We start from the raw sequence: 23,046 nt of genomic DNA, 5'->3' as shown, positions 1-23,046 counted from the left end.
TTCTTTCATGATAACTCACATGAAATACAGTATCATCTTGAAATATCTCAATAACTACTGAAGCTACCAACTTGAAACCGGTTTCATTGGATTCCTCGTCAAATTTTACATAAGATTGCACCATTTTAAAACCTGTTTTAATCATTATAAATTATAAAAAATAAAAATAGAAATTATTGTATCGATCAATAAAGAATAGGTTTTTTTTATATTTTGAGTTTCCCCCCAGTCATTTGCCTGGAATTCATCCACTAGATAAAGACACATTAAATAAAAAGAAATATTCAAAAACCACAGATTTATTGATAGTTAGAAAGACCGGTTCCGGTTATTACACCATTGTCAATCTCTGATAAATTTGGTAGAGAGTTAGTGGGGAGGATATTTTTAATATTCTTTCCGAAGAATGGACATTGATATGTCCAAAGCTCCGCCAATTTATGTACATGCATTACAATATGATTATTATCTATAGTTATTATATTACAAATTGCTTTTTCATATCATATACAGTTCAATATTTATTTTCTTAGTCTATATTATGTAAATTCATCTATAATTTTGCTGTATTGTAAGCTATTGTATATAAGTGTATAAGCCAGTATATATTGTAATCTACATAAATAAAGTACTCAATCAATCAATCAATCAAATAAACTCTGATAAAAAAAAGATAAGACACAGTTCATTAGTTCGATGACTTTTATTAGTTAATCGAACCAATATAGTTGTTTTTTATAAATTTCTGGGGAATCCCCTGAAAAAATTCATTTGTGAGATAACACGACTTTTATCAGCTAATCAAAATGGCGGATCACGAGGAAAACTGAGCAAACATTCATGATAATTAATTTAAAATTGTGAAAAATTATCTCTAGCTTTCAGTTAGTTGAATAATTCGTTTGTGATAGGAAGATCTGATGAGTTTTGTAGTGTGGTAGGCTATAGGGCGAGATTTACTTGAAACTGTGATCATCAGGAAGCTGTCTATATTTGTGAGCTTAAGCTGAAGATATGGAGAGAGACACGTCATCTTGCTGTTTTTGCATAGGCATGCTTTTTGTACGATGTTGGGGTAAGAAAGAAAATTGAAGTTTGATGTTATCTCTTTCTAATCTATTGCTTTATTTATTTGTGATGGTTTCTTGATCCATTCCGAGCTGCTTTGTACTAACACACTTTTTTTATGTTATCTATATATATAAAAGCGAAATGGCACTCACTGACTGACTGACTGACTGATTCACTCACTCACTCACTCACTCACTCACTCACTCACTCGCATAACTAGAAATCTACCGGACCAAAAACGTTCAAATTTGGTAGGTATGTTCAGTTGGCCCTTTAGAGGCGCACTAAGAAATCTTTTGGCAATATTTTAACTCTAAGGGTTGTTTTTAAGGGTTTAAAGTTCGTCTTTTAGCATGTATATTCTTCTTCTCCCAATCTCTTAATTATAATTGAAATTTCCATATCATATGTTACTATAGAACTATAATCTAGATAGAGTACCTCTTCGAAACAGTTGTTAACTGGCAACTAAATTAATAATTTTGTCAGGTTGGCATTAAGTTGAGTTCACTTTGTTAGGTTGGCACCAAGTTGAAGATTTAAATGCATTTATCGCGGAAAAATTGATTGGGCACTGCTACTTCAATCCTGGGAATATTATATTACTAGCAGTCAGGCTCGATTCGCTCGCCATATCCGTTTAGTCTGGACCCCCGACTGGATTGTCCTAACATATGATAAAAATGCTCAAATGAAAAATGCAGGTGAGTGAAGCGAGCCTGCTGATTTCATTCTTGGACGATCCAGTCGGGGGTCCAGGGGGCGGAGCCCCCTGGCTAGACGGATATGGCGAGCGAAGCGAGCCTGACGGCTAGTGTTATAATAAGAAAACAAAGATATTGTCAAATTTCACTAAAAATTTATTAAAAACTTTAAAACAGAACCATGGTTTCACGTAGTTAACCAACGCATCATCAGCTGTACTGAGGAATGAGGATACAGAAACATTCTTAGCCTAATCTTAGTAGTCTAGAGCTCCTAAATAATTGGGTGGCAATAACTAAAGTAATGAAAGTAATGAATATTATACATGATATCAAAATATATACACCTTTGTAATTATTTTCTAGGTAAAATTAAATTTTCTTCTAGTAAAAGGGATAATTTTTTTTCAATTCTATACAGCTGGTCTGTTACTCTGTCTCTGATTGGAGACTGTCTATCATGTCTTTGGTTTTTGGCTTGACAATCTATAGGCTATTTGAGAAAAAATTTACTTGAAAGGTTATATTTCAAACCTTTAAAATTTTTTAGCAAATAAAGTCTAATACAAATTTCAATGTTAAAAATGAGTTGAATTCCAATGTCCTAAATTCAATACAATACAGTCTTATATTGGTTATATTATATTATGTACCAGAAAACCTTGAGAAATAAGATGGAATAGTTATTTGTGCAACTAGTGCGCAAAGTGACAGTTTGCTGCACCGAAAGAAACGTTTACGCCCGAGCCGTAGGCGAGGGCGGAATGGTTTGTTGAGTGCAGCAGAGGAACTTTGCGCACGTATTTCACATTAAGTTTTTCCTACAGTTACCATTGAATATGAAAAGTGGGTAATTATGGGTAAAATTGCCTGAAATGCATCAAATGTTTTTCTGTGTAATTTTATTATTGATAAAAACCTTAATCCTAAAATCCTAAAGTCCTCGTTGTCGTTGGTTATAATATATAATGAATAATAATTAGCGCGTTGTGCTTGGTTGCACCTCTGCTCACTATAGCAGCCACAGCAGTCACTGTTACCAACTTCATTTTGATTTTGCTGCACTGTTGCTCCATATAACCTACTAAGTATTTTGCGTTGCCATGTTGCAAATCTGGAGTGCAGAAAAATTTTTCCCGCACTAGAGCGGAAAAGTGATTCTTTGCGTTCTGTAATCAGTGCAGCAATGGCCACTTTTCAACGTAACTGTAGGAAAAGTATATAGAATGGCCATATATCTTAAACCTTGAGAAATAAGATGGAAAATATATAGAATGGCCATATAGGCTACAATAGCTCATTACTTACAAAAATGAGGAACTTGAGAATAAAATGGAAGTATACAATTCAAACAAGGTTTGTTTGATCAAGACTACACTAATCTGTTAAACTTTTATCGAGTTTTTGGCTAATGGTTATGTGTGCCTATTCATACTAACCTACAATGAGCAGAAATATTGGACATTGGAAATATAATATGTTTTTTTATGTATTTGGACACAACATGCACTTAATTAATTGACTGTCAAATCGACTAAAATTTTATTCTATAATATTCAATTTATATTCATTATTCTATTTAAATTTTAATTCATACTCTTTTATTTCTATTTGATAGAAGTAGTTTTCTACAACACAAGTTGTTATTTGACATGGAGAAGATGGAGTAGGAGAAGATGGAGTAGTAGAAGAAGAAGAAGAAGAAGAGAAGAAGAAGAAGAAGAAGAAGAAGAAGAAGAAGAAGAAGTGGAAGAAGCAGATGAAGAGGAATACGGGAGGATAAGTAGGAGGAGAATAAGAAGAAGAAGACGTAGAAAAAGAAGACGGGAAAAGAAGAAAAAGTGGAAGATTGATTGATTGAGTACTTTATTAATGTAGATTACAATATATACTGGCTTATACACTTATATACAATAGCTTACAATACAGCAAAATTATAAATGAATTTACAGAATATAGACTAAGAAAATAATTATTGAACTGTATATGATATATGAAAAAGCAATTTGTAATAATTATAATAACTACAGTAATCAAGCCAACAATGTTGTATGCCAGCGAGACCCTAACACTTAGCAGAAAAACAGATACTGAAAATTTGAAAAAAGAAGAAAGGAAGATAATTAGAAAAATACTTGGACCAAGAAAGACCGAAGATGGTTATAGACTACAGAAAACAGCCAAAGTTGAAGAATACTCTAACATAGAAGCAGACATCAGGAAAAGGCGCCTTAAATTTTATGGTCACATAATGAGGCTTCCAGATCACAGACTTACAAAAAGAATAGTAACATATGTAGCAACCCTTAGTAATGGAGGTGCATGGATGAAAAACGTCAAGAAGGACTTAATACTTGCTAACATTAACAATGATGAAATATACAACAGGAACAGTTTCAGAGAAAAGGTTGAAAAATGGGAAGTTAAACCAGAGATGACTGTGCCAAGAGTGGGAACAAAATGGAGTGAAGCAAGGAAAGCGGAGTTCTCACTGAAAATGAAAAACTGGTGGATTGATAAAAAGAACAAGAAAAACAAAAAATGAACCAAATTTTGCTCAGCGTCTTCCATCTGGGAGCTTGACGGCTAATAATAATAATAATAATAACTATAGATAATAATTATATTGTTATGCATCTACATAAATTGGCGGAGCTTTGGACATATCAATGTCCATTCTTCGGAAAGAATATTAAAAATATCCTCCCCACTAACTCTCTACCAACACGAAGAAGAAGCAGATGAAGAAGGAGAAGAAGAAGATACAGGAGGAGGAGAAGGAGGAGAATAAGAAGACGAATAAGACTGGATGGATGAAAGAAGCAGATGAAGAAGGAGAAGAAGAAGATACAGGAGGAGGAGAAGGAGGAGAATAAGAAGACGAATAAGACTGGATGGATGAAATATTTTAGAAATTAATACAAGATTGATAAGATAAGTGAATAACTAAAAATACCTAAGCATATATATAATGAAAAAAACTGTAAATTCTGTTTCTAATATTGTTTTTTTTTTTCAATTTTTGCAGGTTTCTTCAGGAGAAGCATAACAAAGAACGCAGTCTACCAGTGCAAATACGGCAACAACTGCGAGATCGACATGTATATGCGGAGAAAGTGCCAGGAATGCCGGCTTAAAAAGTGTCTCAGCGTCGGAATGAGGCCTGAGTGTAAGTACACTACTGCTCTGTAGTGAGGTCCACGTTATAATGGCAGTGTTTGATTAGCAACGGTATTGCTATCCTTGTCTATCATTCAATAAAGCGGATAGCGCTATCCCTTCCTTGCTTTGCTCTGTTGCCAGATCGTCTTTTTACAATGTACAATTGATATTTAATTATGAACAAAATATTTCATCTTAATTATGTGAATTATTGAAAAATATAATTTCTTGCTTAATAAAATATAATTGATTATTGAAAGAATAAGACTTTGATATTGTCAATACCACTTTCAATTATGAAATACCACAACCTCTCATACCATCCAATCAAATAATTGATTATTTTAAACTAGAATGAACAGTTAATATATTACATCAATAAACCTGTATCAGCTACCGTCTATAGAAGCCATTGACAAGACAGAGGATCGGCAACGTTGTTCACCTATCTTTCTCCACTGCCATTATAACGTGGACCTCACTGTAGAGCTAGAGTTATTTTCAATTTATTTCTTCCATAGCTCTATGGTTGTAATGCATGAAATAAGTAGTGGGATAAACGAATGAGAAATGAAAGTAAAGAAAAGTCTAGAAATGAAAGTTGACCCAGTACCTGCTGCCATCTGGTGGCAGAGTTGATAACTAGTCACTGAGAGAGGAGTGTCTACCAATGTGGTTGGAGAAGGCGGAGCTTAGTGGCGTGGCTTAACAGTGCCGGCTCACGATTGGCCCAGTTGCTCAAACGTGTAAACAAGTTTTGGGATACCTTAAGGTGCGTACAGATATACGCGCCGCGAACACGAGCAATACACTTTTAATCAGCTGTTGCCAAGCTTTTTATATTCCGTGAATCTAGAATTTGACAGAATTCAGAATAGAATTTCATTCTATTCTGTGAATCAAACCTCAATTTACGACCTTCCAGAAATAGGTTTGAAAATATAAGAATGGATCTCAATGTTTGACGGAGACAATATCTTTACCTAGCTAATAAATTAATCAACAAAATTCCAGATTACCTTATGGGGAATTTTAATCTAAATTCTGTTACATTGCTTGAAAAAAGAACTATTGAATGGATAATTACCAGTAAAATCGAGGACATACTTTTTGAGTAACTCTTATCTTTGTTTCAATAGTACCGTATGTTTGCCATCTCTCTTTCTTTCTCTTTTCATTTTTTCTCTTCTCCTTCTTTCTTTCACCCTTATTCCACTTATTCACCATCTTCTTTTATTAAATATTATATTATATAAATTCTTATTTTATCTTTTGTAAATTCTTAATGACTCTATTGAATTTGTATTAGCAACTCTCACCTGCGCACAGGATTTTCCTTGCAGGTGATTGGTTTCTTTTATTTTTGCTGAAAGTTTTTTTTTGTATATTTATTGTTTTTGAAGAACCAATAAAGAAGTTTTCAATTTTTATATCTGTATCTTACCGTTTCTGTAAAAATACAGATATAGTCAGCTGTTTAAAAGTGAATTGCTCATGTTCGCGGCGCGTAAATCTGTACGCACCTTTAGAATATGGACTTGTTGTCAAAGTGCTCGACAAGAGCACACTGAGTGGGAGACAAGAATTTTGTTGAAAAACAAGGATTAATTTTGTTGACAACAATTTCAGTCACAGATATTAATACAAGGCTGGATGGATGGGTGGAAGATGAAGAATTAGGAGAAGAAGAAGAAGAAGAAGAAGAAAAAAAAGAAGGAGTAGGAGAAGAAGACGGGGGTGGAGAAGTAGAAGAGGAGGAGGAGAAGAAGAAGAATAAAAGTTTGAACAGATAACTGTCAATTCCTTTAAAAAGATATAGATTAGTATCTTGATACGCTATCGATAAGATAAGTTAATCTTCATATACCTACTACTCCCGTTGTAAGGGTGATCACTTCAAGAGCCGAACTCATTTTGCATTTTTTCGGAGGATGGTCATAGGCCTATATCCTAATTTCTTCAAGATATACCTGCTGGTCTTCAATAAAATTGATATAATAATGCAGTCAAATATATATGTTCTATTGTTGGTTATGAAGCATAAATTTGAAAATTTACTTTGTAAACATATTATTAAATACTTAAAATCTTGTAAGTAAACAACTACAAGACTTAACCAATTTCGGACTATGTGTAACCTTATCTAAATTTGGGAGAGGAATAGCACAAGGTTACCTTATTTTTCCTCTCCCTATCATTTTGATGATGTACTTATTGTATCAATCATATAATAATAAATAATAATATATTTATAATATAATAAAGGAAAGAACTGGCTTCTACACGTAGGGGATAGGAAATTCACGAATGACGCATCATCACGTCTCAACTATTCAACTCATTAACTTCACATTTTGCATAAACATTCTTTATTTACCGAGGGTAGTTGAATAATAATAATAATGTCTTGCAGAATAAATATGTGTCATGAAAGAGACAAAAAATAGATTTTAATAATAATAGTAAAAATAGATAATAATAATAATACATAATAAAGTCTTGCAGAATAAATATGTGTCATGAAAGAGACAAAAAATAGATTTTAGAAGAGAAGGATACGGTTTACTATTAGAGTCAGAATAATAGAAATTATTCACAAGAGGTCAAAATAGTTGACAAAATCCAAAAATAGAATAATATTAGAATAGAAGATATTATCTTCGCAAACAATCGGTAAGAGGCTAGAATCTGAAAACAATCTAATTTTAAAAGGTCTTGTTGTTGACACATTCTTCAAAGTTATAGAGACTTTCACTTCAAACTGTCAGGACATTCCTTATTGGTAACTACCAGGTAACCTGTGCTCTGCAAGGGTCTATTTTAAAACTTGACAAACTGAAAACTTGAAGAATTGAAACTAGGCCTGTAACCATCCTCGGTAAATTGAGAATGTATATGCAAAATGTCAAGTTAATCAGTTGAGTAGTTGAGACGTGATGATGCGTCATAAGTGAATTTCCTATCCCCCACGTGTAGAAGCCAGTTCTTTCCTTTATTATAGTATAGATATATTATTAATTGTTGATAGCAACTCCGTCAATCCTGGCCGAAAAGTTGGTTTAGACTGTAAAGACGGCATACTATTTGAAATTGAATTTCGTTCAACAACCTAACAACGTAAACCTCTTGCAAATGAGTTTGAAAAACTAGGGAACGGTATAAAATATTCACCAAAACAAATTGACAGTTATTGTGAATTGTAAGGTTAGGCTCAACCGACACTTAGGCGACTCAGGTGGAGAAGAGACTGGACTCTAGTGGAGAGCATGTGTTTCCAAATGGTGACACTCAGACCAGTCGATTCTAGCATAGAGAAACAACAGCGTAAGTAGATATCCCATGGTATAGGGTGTTTATGTCGCAACTTTTACTGTTATCTCAAGCCGATAGTTCATGTAATTCTTTCCCGTGAAGCTGTGTGACACTAGTAGTCTCTCATATTGTGCCGTTCATACACTCTCACCCCCAACAAAACAGTAAAATTCGACAATAATCGACAGTAATCGGCTTGAGATAACAGTAAAAGCTGCGACATAAACGCCCTATACCATGGCATATATGTAATCTACTTACGTTTTTGTTTCTCTATGATGCGACTCAGGTGGAGAAGAGACTGGACTCTAGTGGAGAGCATGTGTTTTGAAATGGTGACGTCGCGGAGACTAGAATCGACTGGTCTGAGTGTCACCATTTGGAAACACATGCTCTCCACTAGAGTCCAGTCTCTTCTCCACCTGAGTCGCCTAAGTGTCAGTTGAGCCTAAGCGAATGTATGTTGTAATCTATGTGAATGGAGGCCTTTTCTTCGCTGAATAATACAGCTTAATATTTAATTTCTTTTGTTGTGATTTCAGGTGTTGTACCAGAGTATCAGTGTGCTGTGAAACGAAAGGAAAAGCGAGACATGAAGGACAAAACTCGGCCCAACTCTACGACGAGTCGATCGCCGGAAGCGCTCAAAATTGAACCCGAATCTCAGAGGGTGAGTGCAAGGGTTTTTTGAAATGTATATTCATTAATCTAGAGTTCATTGAAAGTTTGCAAGTTTTGTATCAAATTATGGTGTTGTGTATCAAGTTAAGATGATACTGTATCATATTGTGGTGATGTGTCAACAGATAGCACAAGAAGATATGCCATGATTTGTAGAATCCATTTAAAGTTTGCATGCAAGTTTTGTATCAAATTATGGTGTTGTGTATCAAGTTGAGATGATACTGTATCATATTGTGTTGATACTGTATCATAGAGACAAGATAGTTTAAAATGATATCCCATGGTTTGTAGAACTCATTCATAGTTGGCAAGTTTTGTATCAAATTATGGTGTTGTGTATCAAGTTGAGATGATAGTGTATCATGGAGAAAAGATATGCCATGGTTTGTAGAATTCATTTAGTCCGGAAGTTTTGTATCAAGTCGAGATGATACTGTATCATATTGTGTTGATGTTGTGTCATATAAAAAAAGATAGCACAAGACGATATGCCATGGTATAGGGTGTTTATGTTGAGTGGCTCTCAAAATTTAACCCGAATCTCAGAGGGTGAGTGCAAGGGTTTTTTGAAATGTATATTCATTAATCTAGAGTTCATTGAAAGTTTGCAAGTTTTGTATCAAATTATGGTGTTGTTTATCAAGTTGAGATGATACTGTATAGAGAAAAGATAGCATAAGAAGATATCAAATGGTTTGAAGAACTCATTCGAAGTTTGCAAGTTTTGTATCACATTTTGTTGATATTTATGAAATACTAGTAGTTAACCCGTGCCATAGAGAAAAGATAGCAGAAGCCAACTGTTGAAACTTCCAAAATACTATTTATAGATAGAAGATATACCATGGTTTGTAGAATTCATTCAAAGTTTGCAAGATTTGTATCAAATTATGCTGTTGTGTATCAAGTTAAGATGATACTGTACCATATTGTGTTGATGTTGTATCATAACAGATAGCATAAGAAGATATGCCATGGTTTAGGGCGTTTATGTTGAGAGGCTGTCAAAATTTAACCCCAATCTCAGAGGGTAAGTGCAAGTGTTTTGTTGAAATTTCTAAAATACTATAACCGAGAAAAGATAGCACAAGATAGCACATCCATTTAAAGTTTACAAGTTTTGTATCAAATTATTATTGTGTTGTGTATCAAGTTGGGATGATACTGTATTACTTTTTGTGTAGTTGAGAAGTTAATATTGTAATTAATTATTCATCTATAATATAATAAAGGAAAGAATTGGCTTATACAGGTAGAGGATAGGAGATTCACGAATGACGCATCATCACGTCTCAACTACTTAACTCAATAACTTCACATTTTGTATATACATTCTTAATTCACCGAGGATGGTTATTTATATTATAAAAATATAAACAGATTGTAATAAATAGAGACCATTGAAGAGCTAGAATAATGGCTTTTATTGACTAAAATAAACTGAGATAAAATAACAAACTTTCTGATGATTTAGAATAATTCAAACAACTGATTTATGACATATGATTATTATATCACAGATATATAGAAATTGCTCGCTTATATATAATAGGATGCTAGTGCCAATACTCATATTGTGGGATATCCCAATTTCAAAACTAAATTCTCACCAAATTCTATTTTTTTTTTTCAAATTTCAGATGTGCGACTTCAGCGTGGAATTGGAGTCGGGCAACACACTGGGGGCATCGAGTAACACAGGGGGCCTAGGGGCTGGCCCCCCTTCGGTTGGTGGGTCTCTCTCGCCCCCCCTGACAGCCGGGGGTGTCAAACCGGTCAGTTCGGAGCAGGAGGAGCTCATTCATCGGCTGGTCTACTTCCAGAACGAATTCGAGCACCCTAGCGAGGAGGACCTGAAGAGGATTGGCTGTTTGAATCTACCCAGTCAGGTGATTATTTATTGACCGAGCGAAGTGAGGTCTAAGATTCAAGTCGACGGTTTGGCATTTCTCTTAATGTTTAAGGGCCGGATTCCGAGCTCGGGATTTAGCTAAGTCCTAGACTTTAAACTGCTGGAGTCAGAAAATTGGCTTTCCAAAACGGGGCGTAGTCGTCGTAGTCATTGTCATAGTCACGTTTTGAATTGAATTTCGAAAAACTAGAAAATTGAACACAAAATAAAATGAAAAGAAAATAGTGTAAAGTTTCAGCTACTTTGAATTATTTAGGGATGTCTAATTTCGTCAAGGAAAAACGTTTCCAATTATAGAAATGAGAAAATAAAAACTACTACTACTGTTATAAAAGCTGCGACTACGCCCCGTTTTGGAAAGCCAATTTTCTGACTCCAGCTGTTTAAAGTGTAGAACTTAGCTAAATCCCGAGCTCGGAAACCGGCCCTAAATGTTTGAATGTTTATATGTTGCGCATTTACGGCGAAACGCGGTAATAGATTTTCATGAAATTTGACAGGTATGTTCCTTTTTTAATTGCGCGTTGACGTATATACAAGGTTTTTGGAAATTTTGCATTTCAAGGATAATATAAAAGGAAAAAGGAGCCTCCTTCATACGCCAATATTAGAGTAAAAATCAGACTATAGAATTATTCATCATAAATCAGCTGACTAGTGGACTATAATACTACCCGTTCAAAAACATCGAACATCGTGGAAATGTATCTTTCCATCAACGTTAGTAGATAGTTGACTATAATACTACCCGTTCAAAAACATAGTTGACTATATATAGTTGACTATAATACTACCCGTTCAAAAACATCGAACATCTTGAAAATGTATGTTTTCATCAACGTTGTAGACAGTTGCAGCCAGACCTGATAACAGCGCTCACACTCACATTCCGGGACGACACGTCACGGTACGATAGGACAGAAAGCTCTATGTTTATTTAGGATTTTCTCTAGACATTTCAAATTGATAAATAATTTTTGAGAAAACATAACAACGGGTCAATGTAACTTACTAAGCGCGAGGTCTACTGTTCACAGAACTACTAGTTCTATAGTGAGGTCCACGTAATAATGGCAGTGTTTGATTAGAATTGGTGTTGCTATCCTTGTCTATCATTCCACAAAGCAGATAGCACTGCCCCTTTCTACCTCTGCAATGTTGCCAGATCGTCTTTTAACAATTTAAAAATATAATTAAATATCGTATGATTGATTCACAAGCTCCTACATTGTACAACAATTTTCTTAATTCATGAAGATTGACAGGTTGACAAGTTTCTAGATTGATGATCAATGATTTTATTGATTTACGTGTTCCTAGATTGATTGGTCAATGATCTCACTGATTGACGTGTTTCTTGTGTTGTGCGAATGAACATCAAAATGACTAGATTGATTTATTGATAATATGTTCCCGAATTGAATGGATGACTGTTCAATGATTTATTTTTTTTTCAAGATTGACGAGTTTCTAGATTGATTGGTTAATGATCTCACTGATTGACATGTTTCTAGATTAATTTATTCATGAATATTCCCAGATTGATATAATGATTGTTCAGTGATTTAATTGATTTATTAAGATTGACGTGTTCCTAGATTGATTGATCAATGATCTTACTGGTTGACATGTTTCTAGATTGATTTATTGATGAATGTTCCAAGATTGATTGAAAGATTGTTCAACGATTTAATTAATTTATTAAGATTGACGAGTTCCTAGATTGATTGATTGACAGGTTGACGAGTTCTAGATTGATTTATCAATTATTTTATTGATTGACGAGTTCCTTGATTGATTGATTGACAGGTTGACAAGTTTCTAGATTGATTTTTAAATTATTTTATTGATTGACTAGTTCCTATATTGATTGATTGATTGATTGATGTTTGATTGCAGGTGGCCCAAGACCAGCAGGCGGAGAGCGACATGAGATTCCGTCACATAACAGAAATCACCATTTTGACAGTGCAGCTGATTGTCGAATTCGCCAAACGACTGCCCGGCTTCGACAAACTACTCAGAGAGGACCAGATTGTACTGCTCAAGGTTGGTGCTATTTGGGACTGTTAAGTTGGCAATATAAGTACAATTGTTAGTGATAAATAGTGATGTTAGGTTGACAACACAGCTGAAATTGTTAGTGCTATTTAGTGGTGTTAGATTGCCAACTTGGCTGCAGATTTGGCTACTGCTCAGAGAGGCTCAGATTTCACTGCTCAAGGTTTGGTCACACTGTGCCCTATGTTCAGTGCTATTTCGTGTGGTTGGGTTGGCAATACATTTTGCTTAAGTAATCCATCAAGAAAAAGGGCCAAACATCAGATATAAATCACTTGCAAGACTGAATTCGAACAAAAAACAAAACAGGTTTTTGTAATATTTGAGATTATTTCCCATAATAATGATTTTCTGTAATGTTATTTAGGATATGATTGTGATTTTTAGTTATCTTGTTATAATTTCCGTAACTATGGTAATTTCATGCTCTGTATATACTGTAAAAAAATTGATTTATCATTTATTAAAGTGTTGCTGGTTAGTTATTTATATTTAGTGATATTTCAAATCTTAACCACTACTAGTGGTATTGCAACTTGAAACTCATATCAACTGTTATCAAACAACTCTGGATCTCACTCTAGAAAATTAGAACAACATTCCAAGTTGATATAATTCCATAATATTATTCAAGATGCAGATGAATGATTGATTCAATTGCCAGAAGGGTTCATTTTTAAAATTGACAAACTAAAGCTTGACATAATGAAAACTTGAAGAATTGAAAATAGACATATATCTATCCTCGGTAAATTAAGAATGTATATGCAAAATGTCAAGTTAATGAGTTGAGTAGTTGAGACGTGATGATGCGTCATTCGTGAATTTCCTGTGCCCTATGTTCAGTGCTATTTCGTGTGGTTGGGTTGGCAATACATTTTGCTTGAGTAATCCATCAAGAAAAAGGGCCAAACATCAGATATAAATCACTTGCAAGACTGAATTCGAACAAAAAACAAAACAGGTTTTTGTAATATTTGAGATTATTTCCCATAATAATGATTTTCTGTAATGTTATTTAGGATATGATTGTGATTTTTAGTTATCTTGTTATAATTTACGTAACTATGGTAATTTCATGCTCTGTATATACTGTAAAAAAAATTGATTTATCATTATTAAAGTTGCTGGTTAGTTATTTATAGTAGGGATGGGTATCGAAAGACAAAACATCGATGTTTTGAACATCGATGTTCTTTTCTCCTGAACATCGATGAGTGAAAAACATCGAACAGTAAACATCGATGTTTTTTAAACATCGATGTTTTAAACATCGATGTGTTGCCGTACATTTTACGGAAGACTATTATATCCTTAGAGTAACTCAGATAGTGAAATCAGTTTCCTTTTTTATGTACATGTGAAAGAAAGGGACAGAGCTTTTAACAAGTAGTTGACAATAAAGGAATATTATTGATTGGCAGCAACGAAACTGTGAGTTAATAAATTGTTTGTAGTTGTAGGTAATCAGACTCTACGTTATCATCGGAGATTGATATTTAATCGAATATAAAAAAAGAAAATCCAATAATAGTTGAGTCAGAAACCTCTCGGGATATCCTCGAAGATTCTGTCTTGGGATTTCATCCTAAGCTAATTTTAGCAATCATTGTTACTCATAATCGTATTCATTCAATACCTGATAGTTTTATTTAGGAAATGAGAATGAATAGAGATGTTTTTTATGGCTATCTACACTCCATACAATACGAGGACCTCTATTCCAGAGCTAGATTAATAATTGGTATTAAACGTATGTTGAGGAAAGCACTTGTAATAAGAAAAACTCTTTCTTCCTAAGAAACGAAAAATCCGACCTCTTATTCAATTATAAATAGGTACTAACCTTGACAAGGGCCACAGTTATGTGAATCTTCAAGAGTATTCAACAGTCTCACATAAAAATACAGAGAGCCTGATTGAAAAATTCCTTTTTGTTGGGAAAAACATCGAATGACCGATGTCTAGGTAAAACCATCGATAAGTGAAAAACATCGAACAGTAAACATCGATGTATCGATACCCATCCCTAATTTATAGTTAGTGATATTTCAAATCTTAACCACTACTAGTGGTATTGCAACTTGAAACTCATATCATCCGTTATCAAACAACTCTGGATATTAGAAAATTACTCTAGAAAATTAGAACAACATTCCAAGTTGATATATAATTCCATAATATTGTTCAAGATGCAGATGAATGATTCAATTGCCAGAAGGGTTTATTTTTAAAATTGACAAACTAAAGCTTGACTAATGAAATCTTGAAGAATTCAAAATAGGCCTATAACTATCCTCGGTAAATTAAGAATCTTAATGCAAAATGTCAAGTTAATGATTTGAGTAGTTGAGACGTGATGATGCGTCATAAGTGAATTTCCTATCCCCCACGTGTATAAGCCAGTTCTTTCCTTTATTATAGTATAGATTAAAGGAATCATCAATCATTGAAAATAGGTTTTGTCAACATCCTCGTTGAATGAAAAATCTATATGCAAAATAATACAGCTGTTGTTTTAGGAGTAAATTAGAGTTTCTTTTCAAGTTTTAAAATTTTTAATAATTAATACAGTATTTTTCAGTTATCAGTGGTGATTAGAGTAGTACTCTTATTTAATTTGGTTTTCAACTTTTCTAAATTCTAAATTTTTACATAGATTGCAGATTTGATGACTAGTGAGATCGGACTCCCCGAGGATTGGACTAAATTTCTAGTTTATAAACATTTTGGACTCAAAATTGGACAAAAATCATAAAGTGTAAACATAACTTTTTTTGAAAATTTCTATCAAAATTTGGGAAAGGAACAGTTTTGGGCTTTCAGCCTGTTGTTCCTTCCCCAATCATTCATAGTTGAGAATTATATTGTATCTATCAATGCATAAATAAATAAAAAAAAAAAAAAAAACATAAATAAATAAAACATGTCAAGTTAATGAGTTGAGTAGTTGAGACGTGATGATGCGTCATTTGTGAATTTCCTATCCCCTACATGTATAAGCCAGTTCTTTCCTTTATTATAGTATAGATTAAATGAATGATCATCTATTTTTGCAGGCATGTTCCAGCGAAGTGATGATGCTTCGCACGGCCAGAAAGTACGACGTGAACACAGACTCTATCCTGTTCGCCAACAACCAGCCCTACACGAGGGACTCCTACACGCTGGCGGGCATGGGCTATGTGGTGGAAGACCTGCTGCAGTTCTGTCGACACATGTACCGCATGAAGGTGGACAATGCCGAGTATGCACTGCTCACAGCTATTGTCATATTCAGTGGTGAGTAGTCAAGCTATAGTGAGGTGGCTCATGTATCAAATTATGGTGTTGTGTATCAAGTTGAGATGATACTGTATCATATTGTCGGTATGTCGAACTCTAATTGCTATAGTGAGGTTTTCATTGGTTGAGTTCAAAGCCACTGATCGGTGAGTGAACGATGAGATCGATGAGTGAACGTGGCTCTGAACGAAGTACTGTTTTGTCGTTGAACGATGCATAGACTCACATGCAGTGCTAGATTATTTGGAATTGAAATCGGCCATTAAGGGGACAGCCTGAAAGATTATTACATACTAAAGATCTTGAAGATTTTTGTGATCTATAATATTACAAAAAATATATATTATATAATATCTTGCGCTAAAATACCTCAATGGAACCTCTAATTTCAAGTAAGAGCTAGCATTGGGAAGGCATAGGTATTGTGCGTTTATACCTCTTCAAGGTCTTTGGTCTAACTGATAAGAAAAAAATACGTCATATCCAGTTCGTTCACTGATCAGTTAATCGTACTTTTCCACCGATGGAAAAGAACGTAAATAGAGTAGCTGAACGTAAACAGACATGGCTGAATATGAGGTTGTTTACAAATGATGGACACCTATTATGATGTATTTGGGAGCAGAGCAAAGCATTTAAAACTACTCCAATCACCTGATGGTTTTCCATTTTAATTGATTACAATGAAATAGGTTAAGTTCTAGTTTTATTTACAAAATATGATCAACAGGGGAAACATCTGTCAGTCATGACTAATGAGCAACCGTTCAGCCACAGAATACACGCAAAATGGAAGGTATCAATCTAACCAAGATTTGAGTGCACCAAGACCACGACACATGACTGCATCATCTTGTTAGAAATTGAAACTACTGCTGTATTACAATGCTACACTTTCTTTCAAGATGGCGGATTATTGCGTCAAGATACTAGCGGACTTTTCATTCTGTGGTTCATCTGTGATCACTAATCTGTGATCAGGTTTTTTACTGAACATGAAAAAAACCTGATGGAATTGATCAGTGGCTTTGAACTCAACCAATGAAGTCCACGTTAAGCAGATGGCTCTATCCTCTCATGTATCAAATTATGGTGTTATGTATCAAGTTGAGATGATACTGTATCATATTGTCGGTATGTCGAACTCTAATTGCTATAGTGAGGTCCACGTTATAATGGCAGTGTTTGATTAGCAATGGTATTGCTATCCTTGTTGACCGAGCGAAGTGAGGTGTAGATTCAAGTTGACGGTTTGGCATTTCTTTTAATGTTTAAATGTTTATATGTTGCGCATAAACGGCGAAACGCGGTAATAGATTTTCATGAAATTTGTCAGGTATATTCCAACTTTAATTGTGCGTCGACGTATATACAAGGTTTTTGGAAATTTTGCATTTCAAGGATAATATAAAAGGAAAAAGGAGCCTCCTTCATACGCCAATATTAGAGTAAAAATCAGACTATAGAATTATTATTCATCATAAATCAGCTGACAAGTGATTACACAGATGTGTGGAGAGCCAGTCTATTGCTGTATTTCCATAAGGTCCATAGTTTCAATCAGGTACTTGTGGATGAGAATGCTGCGTGAGGTCTACCGTTCACAGAACTACTAGTACAATAAGTACATCATCAAAATGATAGAGAGAGAAAAATATAAGGCAACCTTGTGCTATTCTTCTCCCAAATTTAGATTAGGTTATACACATAGTCCAAAATAGGTCAAGAGTATAGGTAGTTGTTCACTTCACAAAATTTCCAGTCCTCAATTATTTTCACAAAATAGATTTTTAAATTTAGATGCTTCAAATCAAACATAGAGGAAATATTTCACATTTTTACTCTCCTTGCCCTATTACCATAGGTAAGGAGAGTATTGCTTTCCGAAAAAAATTAAGATACCTCAATATATAAATTTCTATGCGTTTCAATATCCCCTGAGTCCAAAAAAGTGTTTTTTTTTGTGTGTGTGTGTGCGTCTGTGTACACGATATCTCATCTCCCAATTATTAACGGAATGACTTGAAATTTCAAACTTAAGGTCCTTACAATATAAGGATCCGACACAAACAATTTCGATCAAATGCAATTAAAGATGGTGGCTAAAATGGAGAAAATGTTGTAAAAAACAGGGTTTTCGCGATTTTCTCGAAAACGGCTCCAACGATTTTGACTAAATTCATAACTAAAATAGTCATTGATAATCTCTATCAAATGCCACAAGTCCCACATCTGTAAAAATTCCAGGAGCTCTGCCTCATCTATGCAAATTTGGATTTTAGATTCCCAATTATCAGGCTTCAGATACAATTTGAACAAAAAATTTGAGTGGAAAGATTGAGCATAAAAATCTCTAGAATTAATGTTCAGTAACATTTTCACCTAAAATTGAAAATTAGCTCAAAATTCGAGAAAATGTGATTATCCAATTGCAAACTGTTGGCAACTGTTGATTCTTTTGAATGATTTACTATGAAAAGATAGCAGACCTCTCGTATGTCTCCAGCGTTATTGGCATGTCACCAGCTGGCTCAGATCTTTGTTTATAAGTAGACTTAAGATGCACGTGCATCTGACGCACTAGCATCAGGTGATCAATTCTCATAACAGCAAGGAAAGTTGTGTGAGTGCGCCACACCAGATTTTTATCACTGAAATAGGAAATATTCATATATTAAAGAAATAATTTTGCAGTACCAAAAAACAAACTTATTCTGCTTCTCCCTCTTCTACAGTATGCATTTTTCAAAGCTTTGCCTTGGTGCTCGGTGACTTTGAATTGGCATATAGGCAAGGTATGGTTGGCGGGGTAATATTCACGGCTTTGCAAAAACATCAGGCTTCAGAGACCCTAGATCCCTAGATGGAGGAAGCTCCCTACACACAGACATTCTTCATGAATGAGAGAGTTGCAACGTATCACCAACAATGGAGAGAGCATGTTGAACGAATGTCAGCTGATAGGCTGTGTTGTGATAAAAGGACATAGCTCCAAAAAGCTCCTCATGTATCTTTTTGGTTGCAACAAGTTGCTTTTGAGAAGATACAAAAGAGCATATGTTGCTTCCTGACTCTGCGTGAAGACTATTTATTCAATTCAGTTGAAATTTGAGTGACACATGCTTATGTTTAAAATTATGATTTCATTTCTGTACTAAGAACCAGCCCTCCTATTCACTTTGCAAACCAGCCCCTCCTACTTGAGTATTTTAATAAGTGATTGTAACAGTTTTAAGTAATCTCATTCAATGGTATTTTATTTTATTAATTTCATTTTATTCTCCACAGATCGGCCCTCCCTGCTTGAAGCCTGGAAGGTAGAGAAGATCCAAGAGATCTACCTAGAAGCACTCAAGTCCTACGTCGACAACCGAATTCGGCCGAAATCATCACCAATCTTTGCCAAATTGCTGTCGGTGCTCACAGAGCTCCGCACCCTGGGCAACCAGAACTCACAGATGTGTTTCTCGCTCAAGCTGAAGAACAAGAAGCTGCCCGACTTCCTCATGGAGATCTGGGACGTTGACATGGAGAAGGAGAAGGAGAACGAGAAGAAGAAGGCTGCAGCTGAGAATAACAACTCTATGTCATCATCGACTTCATAAAAATGGCGCCCGATGTGGGTGTGTAAAGACTTGTTAACTTTGTAAAAATGACACCCTGCATGGGTGTTGAAAGACTTGATAACTTTGTAAAAATGGAGCCCGATGTGGGACTTTAAAAGTTGGGGGTCTTTGTTAAGAAGACACCAAACATATGTAAAAATGGCGCCCAATGTGGGACTTTGAAGGTTTATTGACTCTGTTAACAAGGCACCAAACATAGGTCATCCTAGACTAGTTAACTTTGTAAAAATTGTGACATTTGATGTTTTAGGAGGTATCAATGTAACAGGTGTTTTAGGAAACTAAATGTTGAAGAAAGCCAGTCAAAATAGGTGTTGAAAGATTTGTTACTTTATACAAAAGGCACCTACTAGAGGTGTTTGAAGAGTAGTTGACTTGATTGTAAAAATGGTGATATTGAGGGGTCGTTTTAGGACACAAAATGGCTACCAATGATCATCAGTTTTGGTGTTATATTGATTGTAAAAGTAACAACTCTAGGCTTTGAAGAGTTGTTGACTTGATTGTAAAAATGGTGATATTGAGGGGTCGTTTTAGGACACAAAATGGCTACCAATGATCATCAGTTTTGGTGTTATATTGATTGTAAAAGTAACAACTCTAGGCTTCCTAAACGAATAACATCTCAGCCATGAATATAATATTGGGTCCTACAGAATTGACTTTTATACCTAAGTTTGCAAACAGACTTGTTCAGTAGTATTGAAGGACACATAAAACTTGACACAATGTTGACAGTTACTTCGTGAAAGTATTCTTTCATTTGAGGTATTATCAATGTAGGATCAGTGTTCTGAAAAGTGGTGTATTATACTTTGCGCGCATCTACAGTAGTAATATCAGTATGATTGTATGGAAACAGTTATCAACGAATTATTGGTTTAAAAGGTTTTGAAAAGCTACTATTCAAATTGAAGTTCTCACGAATTGTAACTATTTGCTACTCAAGCAAAACACAAAATCCAAAAATAGTTCCAAAGTTTCTATATGGTTGGTTTCAGGCAATGATTTGTTAGAAACATCTTCTCTTACCATCAATATTATCATATCGTTAAGATTAACCCTGTAGTCCAGTAAATTATATCCATTTTTCAACTGTTTACCACCAATAAATAGTCTTTGCTTGTTGACAGGCACTTGGAATGTTTTACTTATAGACTCTTCCACTACTTCAATTAACACACATTTTTGAGACTTCTAATTTTTCTTTACGATTGTCTTCATATAGAAAAATTAGAAGTGTCAGAATGCGCGTTCATTGACGTAGTGGAAGAGTCTATAAGTAGAATATTCCAAGTGCCTGTTGACAAGCAAAGACCATTTTTCATTTTTTTGTGGTAAACAGTTGGGAACGGATATAATTTACTGGACTATAGGATTAATCTCAACGATATGATAATATTGATGGTAAGAGAAGTGTAGTTCCAAAGTGTATTTCCCCCAAAAATTTGAAAAAAAACTTGAATGGGTTGGTTTTGGGAAAATGAGGGGTCTCAATGTTGGGCTTAATGATAGTAGATCCTTTTTTAGGTGAAATTTGGGCAAAAATTCATAATTTGGGGTTCTGGGTTGCAGAATTTGGGAGAGGAACGGGTTTAGACTGAGCTTGTTCTCTCCCGGTTATTGTATGATTTGTTATTTTATCAAAAATCTATAAATAATCGGTCATAATTTTTTTACATCCAACGTTGAATCAAAGAACTTATGTACATTTTTGGGATTTTCCTTTACAAAAATCAATTTTTCATAACCATAATTTCTTTACCATATTCTAACACAGTAGCTTTATTCCCTGTGTTACCATTTTTTCTGTTTTTCTTTCAAAAAGAAAATTATTGACTTTCAAAAATCACTGGATTTTTGAGAATAGGATGGGAGAAATTAGTGGAAGAGAATAAGTTGTAAAATGATAGTTGAGGTGAAAAGGAGATTAGATGGATTTATTACATGAAAGGGTATAGAGAAATATATATATAGAGGAAAACTTCAGATAAAGAAGATGAAACATCGAATTTGAAAAGTTGAATCATAATTTTTAGAAAGAAAAATTTCGTAAAAAGAAGATGAGCAGGAAAAAGAAGAAGGGAGCCTTAGAAATACTTAACAATGTTCATAATATATTTATTATGAATAAATAAACTAAATACAAATTACTGCCAAACTGTTACATAATTATGTAATAAGGTGATGATTTATGTAAAACATGTAACATGTAACATACATGTATTTTGCCTGCCCCTTTTTTCTAAATTATTTATTCTCAAATTCCTTGAAAATATATTATAATAATACATTATTGTGTAGACTACCCCATATTATTACCATTATATTGGTTCCCGATTGATTCTAAATCTATTTTGAATTTTCTTAAAATTATTATACCATGATACAGGTTTTTAATAATTCTCACCTTTTCAATAAAATTTTCTGTATATTTTTCCACAATGTCTTCATTTTTCATTGAAGATATTATCTTGATTTTCCATTGAAAAATTCTTCAAAATTTACTTCAATTTTTTGGCGTTCTATTATTTATTCACTCATCATGAGGTTGGGTGGTAGAGAGGACTTGAAAGTCCTCACTTCGCCTAGTTAAGAATTTTTTTATTTCATTTCATCATCCTGGAAAAGAAGATTTATTTTGCAATTAGCTGCATTTCAATTAACAGATTTTAGTTGAACAAAAATAAAATAGCATTGAATCATATGGGAGTGTTCACACAGGTATGTGTGAACACTTTCATATAAAAGAATGCTGTTCTATTCCTGTCTAGCAGAGTAGAAATTCATTGGAAAGAAGGGCTATACATTCACCCCAGTTAATATAATATAATAAAACTGCCATAGATTAATTTTCTTAGAAGGCTTCTACCTCGAAACATTGCTAAAAATATTATGCAAATTTCCAACATTAATAAGTAAATTAGCTAGTAATTTTCGATTAGCTAATACTTCATTTTTTATAACAAAAATAATCAATGCACTGCCATTTTTTAATTGGATAAAATATTAAACAATAATAACTCAATTAAATTTGATCTATGTTTTATGTGCTTTTTCTATCGTTGAAATCTTCGAAGGGCCGGTTTCCGAGCTCGGGATTTGGCTAAGTTCTAGACTTTAAACAGCTGGAGTCAGAAAATTGGCTTTCCGAAACAGGGCGTAGTCGCAGTCATTGTCATAGTCACGTTTGAATTAAATTTCAAAAAACTGGAAAATTGAACACAAA

At 34.1% G+C, this 23,046-nt stretch overlaps 1 protein-coding gene across 2 annotated transcripts in view; it reads left to right on the top strand.

Annotated features, from left to right (window-relative positions):
• The window catches only part of LOC111052755 (ecdysone receptor), a 57,187-nt gene extending 37,069 nt beyond the window's left edge, over positions 1-20,118 (top strand). For both annotated transcript variants that reach the window (XM_039440469.1, XM_039440468.1), the window contains 6 exons: positions 4,804-4,944; positions 8,792-8,919; positions 10,574-10,822; positions 12,745-12,894; positions 15,966-16,188; positions 19,480-20,118. In XM_039440469.1, the coding sequence (XP_039296403.1) occupies positions 4,804-4,944; positions 8,792-8,919; positions 10,574-10,822; positions 12,745-12,894; positions 15,966-16,188; positions 19,480-19,796 (1,208 nt within the window). In that variant the 3' untranslated portion in view covers positions 19,797-20,118. The remainder of the gene's footprint in view (positions 1-4,803; positions 4,945-8,791; positions 8,920-10,573; positions 10,823-12,744; positions 12,895-15,965; positions 16,189-19,479) is intronic.
• The last annotated feature ends 2,928 nt before the right edge of the window (positions 20,119-23,046 follow it).

The sequence above is a fragment of the Nilaparvata lugens genome, chromosome 14 (genome assembly GCF_014356525.2).
Source record: "Nilaparvata lugens isolate BPH chromosome 14, ASM1435652v1, whole genome shotgun sequence".
In the NCBI taxonomy this organism is placed as follows: Eukaryota; Metazoa; Arthropoda; class Insecta; order Hemiptera; family Delphacidae; genus Nilaparvata; species Nilaparvata lugens.
This window is presented reverse-complemented; position numbering and strand designations above follow the sequence as displayed.